The sequence below is a fragment of the Sinohyriopsis cumingii genome, chromosome 11 (assembly GCF_028554795.1).
Source record: "Sinohyriopsis cumingii isolate HCF-2022 chromosome 11, ASM2855479v2, whole genome shotgun sequence".
NCBI lineage: Eukaryota > Metazoa > Mollusca > Bivalvia > Unionida > Unionidae > Sinohyriopsis > Sinohyriopsis cumingii.
In genome coordinates, this window is record NC_142971.1 from 43,716,384 (window position 1) to 43,729,145 (window position 12,762).

At 35.7% G+C, this 12,762-nt stretch overlaps 1 protein-coding gene across 1 annotated transcript in view; it reads left to right on the plus strand.

Annotated features, from left to right (window-relative positions):
• The window catches only part of LOC149788032 (uncharacterized), a 56,111-nt gene that overhangs the window by 19,416 nt on the left and 23,933 nt on the right, over positions 1-12,762 (plus strand). Inside the window, exons 3-6 of the mRNA XM_089974312.1 lie at positions 5,603-5,823; positions 8,188-8,390; positions 9,595-9,738; positions 11,415-11,555. Coding sequence (XP_089830438.1) covers positions 5,603-5,823; positions 8,188-8,390; positions 9,595-9,738; positions 11,415-11,555 — 709 coding nt within the window. The remainder of the gene's footprint in view (positions 1-5,602; positions 5,824-8,187; positions 8,391-9,594; positions 9,739-11,414; positions 11,556-12,762) is intronic.

Sequence of the window (12,762 nt, forward strand, 5' to 3'; positions counted from 1 at the left end):
CACCATTGCAACAATTGCTGACACAGTTCCAGTCCCCACTAGACTGGTTCTGGCCAGTTTCTGGCACATAAATATCCAAATATCCAAAAGTTTTTTTTAGTAAATATTCACATGTATGTTTCCTGTTCACAGATCACATGCTTCACTTTGTACTCAAAGTTTAATGCTTTCGAAAGAAGTTTGATAATTAGATGATCTTTGTGAGGATAAGGGCATACATGGGGTAAATGTTAATAATTTACTTGTCTTCCGACATCTTGTAGTGAATTTCCTCATTTCATTAGCGTGATCTATGTTTTCTCATGCAAATTAGATTTTTGTCTGCAAGCCCATTGCACCTATATTAGAATACAGGAGGAGCCTGATCTGAAATTAGATGGGCTCTGGATATCAGGCTATCAGATTTTTTAAGTAATGATTATGGGAAATTATTAATGTCCCCAGAAAATTGGTTGGACAGACACATCTTATAAAATATCTGACCTTAGTACAATGTTGCATACATGCCAACCATTATGCTTTTGGCATAATCATTACACTTTTCACTTAATTATGCCTCAACATAAATATATTCGAATTACGTGTTTTCGTTCTATCCCCCTCCCCCAAAAATTAATTTGTTTTCTCATTTTTATTAGCATCCCATTAATTTTTCAGACTGTTTGCAAGAAAATATGGCTTCTGTGTAACAACGACATAAGAGTATGCTTGTCCATAGACTTGCATGTACTTTCCTAACAGTATTATGTTCTTTTTATAGCAGTGATCATAAAAAAATGATTTTTGTTTACATTTGTGCTTACTTCAAGGCTCAACAAAGTTTCCTTCACTTACAATAATATTATAGATTTTATTTAAAAGCATTACATTGGAAATAATGATAAAATTGATAATAACAAACAGTTGTTGCAGAACTTTTGACCTTGGTTTCTATTTATAGCAGCTTTATGGCTTATTTAGGAAAGAACAGACGGGTTTTCTAATTTTTAATCTTTGCTCACAGATTCTTTTTTCTAATTCATATCTGGTACATAACCTGTTGGGGCCCCGAGTGGTCTAAAGCGCTGTCCGTTACGGATCACTGCCATCTCACCTCTGTCTGCGTGGGTTTGAGTCTCAGATTCAGCCAATGTGGGTATGTGAGAAAGCTTGCCAGTAGCTTCTCGTGGGTCAGTGGTTCTTTCCAGAGTTTTCACGGGTTCTTCCTCCACCATTAATACTGGCCTACCATGTATAGCCTATTGTGTTCTGACAAATGGCGTTAAACCCTAATGGTCATCAGATTTATTCTAGTTGATGTTAGACAAAAATGTTTTTTAAATAATTACACAGATGGATTAGAAAAGATGAAAAATCAGTTTAAAGATGATTACATGAATTACACAATACAGCATTCCATTCTATGGCAGCTTCACACCTATTGCAGGCTGTGTGGAAATGATTTAAATATTGGTCATGGTGGTAAAAACAAAGAAACATTGAATTAGCTCATTTAACTAACTCCAATCCAATACTTAGGTAAGTTCTTATTTTTATAGCAGAACTAAATTATGGACACAAATTTTATAAATGCAGAGGCATTATTTACCGAGTTCGTAATAGAATATGGACTACCCCTAGCAGTAGAAGACTACATCAGTCCTTTGTTAAAACAGATGTTTCTTGATTCCAAAATTGCAGAAAATATGCATGTGCAAGAACAAAATCATCTAATATTGTTTGGTGTTTAGCAGAAGATAATTCACTTACAATTGCAGAAGCCATGAAAATTGGGCTGTTTAGTATTCCAGCAGACAGGAGCAGTGATTATGATGACAAAAAGTTGTAGCCAGTGACCGGTGTAAGAGAATTAACAGTAGATTCCACTGGGGAAAACATTTGTTATTTGCCTAATAATGCTTTGAATAAACATAAGTTGGCAGAACTGTATGGGGTTTTCAGCTGATACTGCATCAGTGATGACTGGAATTCATAAAGGAGTTGCATTCTGTATTTTGAAAAATGTCTCATCAGTGTACATATCAGGTTGTCCCTGTCATATAATGCACCATGCTGCAGGAATGCCTGCCGATAAATTAGAAGGAGAACTGAAGTATCAAGTTGGCATTCTACCTGACAATGGACTTCGTGAGGACAGAGTTGATGTGCAATGGCACATTATTTCCCAGCTAAAAGACCTAATAACTGGAAGATATATTTCCTCTTCTCTGTCAAGTTATGAAAGGAATATTGGTTCTTTACCATTATAATGCTGACTGTGAGAGATTGTTCAGTATTTTTAACAAAAATAAAACTGAATACAGATCCAGGCTCTGTAACCCATCACTTAGTGCTCTACTGGTGTGCAAAACATTCATAATCTCAGCTGGTACAAAGTGTTTTGAAATGCATTATGAGAGACTGCTGCTTTTTAAAGCTCAAAGTACTATGTATGAAAATTTGAATCAGTAATTGATGTTAAAAGACATGAGGAGTAAATATCATTTTGTACAGATACTCATCAAATATTTATTATATGTGGATTACTCTTTTCCTACTTGGATTACTCTTTTTGTCCACTTGGATTACACTTTTTCCTTGCCAAGGGTTGGCATGTATGATGTTACTTGAATGACAGTTTGTGCTTCTGATAATGTGGCACATTTTCTGTATTAGCTTGTCTCGCATTTTGAAATGCAAGTAAAGGGCCAGAACTCATTTTTTCTGGAGTGGAAATGATTAGAGTGGTTACTTCCCAATATAGTTTGACAGCTTTTATGTAGGACTTGATATACTACAGAATGATTTGAAATAGTCTTTAAATTTTGTCATCAGTGCTCTATAATGAGCGAAAGAGTTGAAGACTTAACATGTTTATAATTAAGATTTCATGTATTTAGAGTAATATTGATTGCAATTACAGAAAATTAACATGTTTATTTCTATCTCACTTGTTACGTTCATCCCATTGGTTCTGTTTAATATATTATTACCTGAACTCTCCAAGTCATCTGTATTCTTATTCTATTGAGATTTGTGTATCAATTAAGCAAATTGAAAACAGCTTTCAGGAAATGTGAGTCGGGCCTGCTTTTGTGAAAACTTCATACAGCAATCACTGTGGCGTTGATATGCATGCCTATATATATGTATGATGTCCGTCTGTGAGATTTACTTCAGTGTAATTTTTTTTGTTAAACTTTCTTTCTATTTCAGTGTCATTGTATCCTCTCCTTCAGCTTTTAAATATATAATGAGGAGGACATGCTTAGAATGCAGACCATGGTTAGCTTCCTGTCACCTTCATTGTCACCTAAACATTATGCATCATCTAATGGGGGTCATCATTAATGAATAGTGCTGCTTAAATTTTTCAGCTTTTTCAGGCTTTGGTCACTTTCACTGATGTGACCAATTAATCAAATAGTTGAGATCAAGTTCTGTACCATTTGCAGTATTTAAGACTTTAGATATATTAAATTACCTATGGCAGGAGGGTATATGGAAAAATTAATTATTTGGCAAGACTGTGGACAAATTAATTGGTCATTGATTAATTTCACTTAACAACAACGAATGATCATCGTGAAATTTCAGTCAGTTCATAGTTACTGTTTACTAGACTGAGCTGTATGGGAAATTCATTCCAGGTGCAGTAAGAGAAAATGCTCCCCAGAAAATTAACCAAGGTGTAGCTTATGGACATCATAAGCATAAAATACACTAGTGTAAAATAAAATATATTTGAAAAGTTAATAAGCAATTTTCTGCAGTCCCAAAGAACTTTCCACGAATAACTACATGGAAAGACTTACTCAACCTGCAGGTTACAAATCTTCCACAGCATTGAAATTCTTTATGACTAGTTCAGATTGTGTAGAATTATGTTGATTACACATGGCACCTTTGTTGAATTAAAACCAGTTGTGACACTAGTCTCCTCTCCATTATAACATTCAACTCTGACTAGAAAAATTCTAGTGCAAGTTTGGAATAAGCTCTCTAGTATTAGCTGCAACAGTTAATAAGCAAATAAATTATTTGCATATAAATAATGGATGTTATCAAAGAGTTTGTTTATCAGCACATAAAGAATGTCTCCTGATTGTATTGTTTTTGAAGGCCCTGGCTGACAACATATTTCTGTGTGGAAGAAACAAAAGTGCAAAAGTGTAACTGTTGTGTGGCAGTCTTTTCTGGTTAACACTACAGTATTATAAGAAAAACTGATTTTGTTTTGTTTTCAGATTTTCTGTAGGGGCCAAGCAATATCTGAAACTGTGGAGTGATGTATTTATCTAATTCTTTGTTTGATTTATTTACTTTTACAATTTGTTCACTTTGTTTGCCTGCCTGCACACAGTGCAGGAAAGCTTATGCTATACTTCATGTGTTGTTGTTTGTCATGTCAGCAGCATTGGCATTTGTACACCTTTTATTTTTAGGTCAATTTATCAAACAGTATTGCATGTACGATCATAGAACTTTATATAAGCATGCATCCTGAGGAGTATAACACCACCATTCTAGATGTAGGTCACTGACTTCACATGCTTGAAGTAAGAATGTGTACACTTTTATGTCTAGATCAACTTCTGGGACACTTTCTTGTACAGTCATGAACCTTTATGATGCTAAATATATATCATTTGTGACCTACTTTTCATAATCCAGTTATCATGTTGACTTCTTTTCATTTAGATCAGTTTCTGGGACATTGCTTGTATAATTATGAAAATATATTTTACATGCAACCTACACCATACAAATAGTAGTTCAGTGTGACATACTTTGCGTATTAGTAGTCATAATACACTTTTTACATAGATCAGATTTTTGGGATGTCATTGTTTGCATGGTCATGAAAATAAATGAATCCATCTTGAAGAGTAACTCTCAAACTAAAATGAGGTTCTTATATATATAAGTGGTCTTGCATAGTTTTAATGTTTAGGAAAGTTTCTGAAAATGGTGACTTTTACACTTACAATACATGATAATGTGCATCTTGCTTGTGGATTACCATACTGCAGTGTCATGGTTGGCTAATGTAACTTGTTTTTATGCTTTATAGATTATTTACACCTTTGATGTTTAAGTAACAGGATATAAGTATATATCTAGTGAGGTACAACATTGTGTCAGTCAGACCGCTCCAGTGGCCTAATGGTTAGAGTGTCTGCCTCGGATGCAGGAGGTCAAAGGTTCAATCCCCGGCGGAGTCATACCAAAAACTTACAAAAATGGTACTAACAGCTGCCTCGCTGGCGCTCAGCATTAAGAAGTTAGTGTTAAGACTGGTCTGCCTGGTGTCAGGATAATGTGACTGGGTGGGACATCATGCTATATGTCTGTGGCATGATGCCCCAGTGCTAGACATCACTTTAAACTGTCACACTGCAGACATTGTAGCAATATGACTGAAATTTTTTTAAAGTTACATTAAAAATCCAAATCACACGCACGCACACACAACATCGTGTCAGAGAAAAGAGGTTACTGTTACCCTCATCAATCACTTAGTTTGTCTTCATCATCACTCAGTATTGATCATGCAGAACATTTTAAATGTGTGCTGACAGGCTTTGCTGTTTTCTGACAGTTTCATTTCTTGTTTATATAGCCTTTGTGCCAAGACAGTGCTAAACATTGAGTGGCAGCAACTAGATGAGAATGATCGCAACCGCCAGAATTTTACCTCGACAGTCCAATCAGTCCACGAGCTCCTCAAGGATTTGGGATTCAGTCGTTTCCATCTGCTACTGTCCTTGATGAAAACACATTGGACTCATCCAGTGTTGAGTCGTATCATGTCTGGAGAAGAAGAGGATGAGAGTCCTGAAGGTTTGACATAAAGTTTATTTTATGATTTTGAAAGTGAAGTCCAGGGACACATTTAATTTCCTGGGAGTAAAGAAACAGTCTTAGGCCTAGGACTGAATGTCCTAAAGCATATAATTGTACTATTGAGAGCTTGGGTTGCTGATAAACATTACTTAAGGTATGATGACAACAGTGGGCTGCATTCTCCAAGAATAGCTCGGTGGGAACCTCTTTTGTAAATTTGCAATTTCATCCTTTCCTCAAGTTAAATATATCGTTAGTTGCCTGTAACTTCATTTGCCAGACAATGGTCTTTTATTGTATGGACTAGCAATAATTAGTAATTGTTGTTACTCTGTGTCTGCATGGTCCATGCCATGTGGTTAATTCAATTAAATAGATTTAACAAACAATACATCATAAAAGACTACACCATATACCATGGATAGGTAAGGATATGTACACCTGCTATGTCATGACATGTCACACAAAAAAACCTCAAATGATTTTATACTTCAAACATATGGACATAGTATTTTCCCAAACATGATTTCTCTAAATTGCATCCATTATTAAATTGGGGGATGGGTGGGGCTGATTTTCAAGCACTCCTTGCTCAGGCTATCATAAACCTTGAACAGTTTATTATATGTACCTTCATTAATGTATTTCCAGACATAGAATGCGGTTTTATTTTCCCCCGTTTTAATGGGGGAAAAAAGAGAAGTTAGATCATTGAGGGGGAAATTTAAGTTTATATGTCAGTCCTTACATCCTGATTTTGTTCCTGTTAATTCACTCCATTAATTATATAATAATTGATTATATAGAAATCGTAATACCTATCATTCTCTCTGGCACACAAACCTGGTAGGTAACTAGTCATGTAGTTTTAATGAATTGCCGTAATAGTAGGTAAATATTATGGATGACACTGACATTCAGGCCCTATGATTCTTATGTTAACTGACACTTTTCTCCCTCAGTCACAGCTTAAAATAATTAAAATAAAGGTTGCTGAAACATACTCTTTGTTTTATTTTGGATTATTTATATTGTGTTGTCAAGGCAGCAAGTTACTATCTCAATAAATGTCTAAGCAGCGAGATTCGAACTTTGCACTGGTTAGGAGCCCATCTTGAAAAATTGTACATGTTGCGTGTTTGTGTAGTCTCTCCTCACATTTTTCCATTGGTACTTTGGACCAGTGATTGAATTTTATACTTAAGACTCTCAATCCTCATAAATTCCAACAATTTATACTATTTCATGTGTTACATGCATTGGTTGCCATTTTCATGGTCACATTAAATTAAAAAACTACTTTAAGACTTTTTGTGCTGGAGGCATATACTGTACCCATGCAGTTTGCCAATGTGTTTTTTAAGCATAATAAGTATATGGATTCTTCACTGTATGTGCATCATCATCGAGCTAATGGCTCCAACATTTTCACAGTGACAGATATGTATTCCTTACTTATTTAGAACAAATAGCTGTTGTTGTTTTTTTATAATAGTGACAAATCAAGATTGTAATGACCATTACACAGTTTATGCTTTGAATTGCTTAAATTGAAAACAGATTCATCTGCCAAGGTAGGCATGTAGTCTGGTTAAAAATGCTAATGACTTGTGAACTGAGTCATGTTTTTTTTATACATTTCTATTTCATAGTTTTTATATATAAAGAGAATTTTACTATGGCCACTATATCATTTTTTTGTTTTAGGTAAATATGCTGCACAATAGTTCTGTTGTTTAGAACAGAACAGAGTTTTAATTTGATGTCAAAATTTTAATCCAATATTACCTGTAACAAAATTATTATAATGCAGCCTAAATTATGGTTGATGAATAAGCAGATCAATTTCTTGGCTACCAGTCATGTCTAGTATTCAGGACTTGTTCTGTTAAAGCCGTTGTGTGTTCCAGAAAATACAACTACTGCTGCCACTTTTCTACAGAAAGGGCAACTTCTCAACAAAACAGGAACAAAATTATATAACTAATTCTGGGTTATATTAGAGACAAACCCTTAAATTTATTTTTAATCTGCTCTAAAAGGAAATTTGAAGAAGTTGTCCAGAAAAGGATGTTACAGGCATGACGTCCGTGTCCATGTGCATTACAAATTCCACCAAGTACTTATTTTTCAAAACTAAAATTGTCCAGTTACTGGGAATGGGGCCTTTAAATTTTATTCATCAATTATTCCTCCATTATTCATGATCTGTCTTCTCCATCCATGACAGCTTGATAAAGTTTTGTGTTAGGTCAGTTATCAAGCACTATGGAGAGCCATCCATGTTTTATGAAAATGTTTGTATTTTATTGTATTCATTCCTCTGGTGACAAAGATTTTCAATTTCGCATCATGTTTCAGGCCTGAACTATATACTGGGAGAAGATCCAGAAATTTTAAAGTTGCGCGTGGAGATGATGATAGACGAGAACTGTGAGGAGTTTGCACTGAACTTGTGCTGCTGGTCACTGCGTCATCCGGACTTAACAAATGATCTGAAAGTCCAACAGCTGTACCTTTTCCTTCTGCACAAGCAACAGCAGTTTGAAAGACTTCAAGAGGAGGTTAGGCACTTGGATCAGTATTATAAACTCTTTATCCCATGCATTTTCAACTTCATTATTCTTCCTACCCTAGTAATAGCAGAATATTGTTTTGCTGCTTTGAAAATAATTCCATTCAGACATCCATTATGGCCACCACAATATCTTATTATGACTACTTCTGAATGGATCATCATGTCAGCATGGTGTTTTCACTGAAGAAGCAAAGCATTGTAATCTCTTATTTTAAGAGTAAACAACAGATACATGTATTTTTATATTTATTCTTAACTGTTGTATCATGATTTGGCAGTTTGTTGTTTTGGGGTTTATTGCCATTTTTAAGCACGTGATAGACCGTACCTGGTGGTCAGTATATCCGGTGGAGGAAGTACCCAGAAAATTTCTGGGGAGAACCACCAAACAATGGGATACTACTAGCAAGCTAACATACCCATGCTGGCCAAGCCTGAGTCTCGATTCCATGCTGATAGAGATGAGATGTTGATGATCTGTAAAGGTGAGTGCCTTTGACTGCTTGGTCACCCGAGGCCTCCAGCAAATTTGTAATAAAAATAGGAGGAATAGAACAACTGATTGGAAATTGGGAGTAATAGGAGTTTTTTTTGTCCCGGAAAGATGGTGCAAAAAATTAAGAGATTCTTTTGATTCAGATTTAATAATTGAGTAACAACATGCTTTTTCACCACTCCGAAGTTCTAAGTTGTTAGAGTGTCTACCTCAGTTGCTGAAAGTCACGGGTTCGAACCCTGGCCGAGTCACACCAAAGACTTATAAAAGAAATGATATTAACATTTGCCTGACTTGGTGCTCATCTTTAAGAGATTAGTGTTAGGATTGGTTGGCCTGGTGTCAGGATAGTGCGACTGGGTGGGACATGATGATGCATGTCTCCAGCGTGATACTGGACTTCATTATAAAGTGCCACACAGCAGACATTGTAGTGATATGGCTGAAATTTGTTTAAAGTTACGTTAACCAATCCAAATCACACACACACATGCATTTTCCAGTTTGCTTTTCTTATGAGTTAGGTGTAATCTTTCTGTCTGAAGTTGCATTAACTATATAGCTTGTAGAATTATATTATAAAACAGCTTTACTTTAGCTAAGAAATTATAATTTAGCTCAGAAGCACCCATCTTCATAATGGTGTAAAGAATCTTCATGCAAAATTTGTATGCTATTGTATTCTTTATTACAGTGTAGCAAGATAGAGTGCCACAAAGGAATAAGAATCATTAATGCATTGGAGAAGAAGGACAACTGTCAGGAACTTTGTGTCCGTCTGGCACAGACTTTTCTTGTTCAGGATTGGGTCAGGCCAGAGAGAAAATGTTGCACACAGGTATGTATCACAGTATGGTAAAACCTTTACATATTAAATCTCTTTATAAACATGAGACACTCGAAATTAAATTTTAGTAGAATAATTAAAATAATTCTGCCACAGGTCCAACTTGTATTTTTGTTTGTTTTTGTGTGAATTTAAAAAATGAAGAGTACCATGAAAGATGATTCTGATCTTATACTAATCAGTAAAAACCTAAATTTGACCATTCTGAATTGCTGCCCACCTTCAGTCTTTCTAAAATAATTACCCGGCACAATTACAATCTTGCTCATAATTATTTTCTTCTTTCTTACCTTGCAAACTTCAAACCATTACATCGTCTGCCTTTGATAACTTTTGTCACTTTCACAAAAATATAGTCAGCTGTTGTGAGTGGACTGTTAAATCCATGCAATTTTTATCCGATTGAGCAGTTTATACATTGAGAGAGTGGCAGTAGTATGATGCGGATTTGCACAGGTGGAACAACCAGATCAGTATATACATACTCTATGCAAGATGCCTATTTCTACCACATCTTGGGGCCCAGAGTGGCCAAGTGGTCTAAAGCTCTCACTGTTCCAGATCACTACCATCTCACCTCTGTCTGCGAGGGTTTGAGTCTTAGGCTCCGCTAATGTGGGTACATGAGAAAGCTTGCTAGTAGCTTCTCGTGAGTCTGTGGTTCTTCCCGGGGTTTTCCAGGGTTCTTCCTCCACCACTTATACTGGCTGCCATATATAGCCTATCTTGTGCAGAAAAATGACATTAAACCCTACAACAACAACAACTACCACATCTACAGTGAAAATAAAATGGAATTGAAACCATATATAGTTATGGTTTGGTAAATTCATCTTTTTTTCCCTTGAGGGAGAGAAAACAAAATATTAATTGAAGTTGAGTGGGATGTGTACATTTGTGAATATTATTTTTCATGGCATTGTCTTGGTGTACATTTATTTTTGTCATTACATTTTGCATCAGGCTATTGATAATAGATTCACAAAGTGGACATCCTCAAAACTATAAGACCAGAATTGGTTACATATGGGATGGGATTGGGGGAGGGAAATAGCTGTCAATATTTGCATTGTGTACCTGTAGACATTTTTATTTCTAGAGCACAACTTAAGATCCTTCAAGGTTTTTCAACCCTTATACACATGTGAAGGATGTTTCATAGAGGTGCCTTTTATTACTCAGAATGTCTTTATTCACCTGGCCATCAGTTATTATATAATTATGATATTTGATGGCTACCAACAGTATTCATCTCCTGGTCATTATGAACCTAAGGCCATGCTGAAACTGCTGTCAAGTGTTGAACTGATGAGGCAATTCATCTCCAGAATCATAAAATGCAAAGTAAGATTTAATATGCAAGGAAATTCTTAGTAAAAGTATGTAATTGGAGGTTTAGAATAATCAGCATGATCCCAGTCTGATACTGGGCAATACATGTTGCAAGATTTTTTTTTTTACTGATAAGCTTTTCTGCTGACCCTTGGGTGGCATTTCAGACTTAAGTTTGTGGGCAGTGGGTTCAGCTAATGCCAAGACTAGCTTGGTTTATCTCATGGTAAGGTACTTTGCTCCTATTTCCTCAGCACTAAGTAGACTTTAGTGTGTTGATGTGCTGTTACACACTAACCAAACAAACAGCCAGCCTTCTTGATTTTGTATTTCAGGATTTACTTAAACTATGGATCCGTCTTCAGTACCTGGCTGATAAGGATCAGGAGAAATTCTTGGACAGCATCTGGGCTGTAGCAAAAGTTTCCAGAGTCACAGAGCAGATTGGAACACTAATAGATACAGTAAAGAAAGAGGTTAGTATAACATTTGTGAATCATTTGATTTTTGGAGCCAAATAGATATAATACACAGGCATAGAATGAGACAAATTTATATTATTTTTATTGCCCACTTGTCAGTGTTGCATAATAAGTCAATATTTGTAGGAAAAAAGAATTAAGCATTATATTCTGCAGTTATTAGAGTTAGTACTGTAAATTAGTTCCTTTCACAAGCTTTTCAATTAAAAATCTATATCTACTCTTCATTTTTATACTCCAGGCATAACTGGTGTTACCCATGTCCATCTTTCCTGATCTGATTTAATAATGGTAATACATATTTACCCTGAATGCAGGAGTGAGATCTAGTTCTCCAAGGAAGATTTAAGATGAGGCCTTTCTGTTGTCTGCTTTTTTAGCACTTTGTAGACCTCACAGAGATCTTTTAGCCCAAATTCCACTGGGATCCATATTTTGTCACCACTTTAGTCCGTGGCCAATTCAGGAAAGGTTTCTGGCCAGAGTTTTGATGCATGCCCCAGAACCCTAATCTTTCCTGCATAACAAACCTCAGATTCAGGCTGGGATGCACTGACAGCTAGAGCCAGGTAGGGTTTTCCTTCAGGGCTTATTGTTTCAGCAGTAGTCTTCACTGCACATAACATCCTAGAAATATGGGCCTTTTTCCAGGCAATGTGTTGTGTGTCATATTCATGGACAACACATTGTTCATGGCATACCTCAGATATCAAGTAGGCTCTCATGCATCTTCTCTTTGCTTAGAGGTCTGGAAATTCCTCTGTCAGACTTCTTTGGAGGGAATCACTTGTTTTAAGCAAAGCCTAGCAACAAAATTACCACATGAAGCATCTCTAGTTCCAGACCAGAGTGTATAGGCGTTGGACACCTTCAGTCTGATGTGGGATCAGCGGTACACCTTAGACTTCCCACCTTTCAGAAATCCCTTAGATAAACCATTATCAACTTCCAAAAACCTGCTTAGTGGAATTGGACCAAATTTGACAGAAAGCATCCTAGCTTGAAGGAATTCAAAAATATCAAATAATACTGATATATAATCAAATATGACTGCTTTACTAAAAATTAAAAAAGCATTCAAATAAGTTTATTACAAAAACTTGTAAATAGAATAGGATCAATTTTTACAGAAAGCATTCTCTTATAAGAGCCTTTCAGTATTGAACAAACAGTACTGAAGTGCCATTCATAAAGATACAAA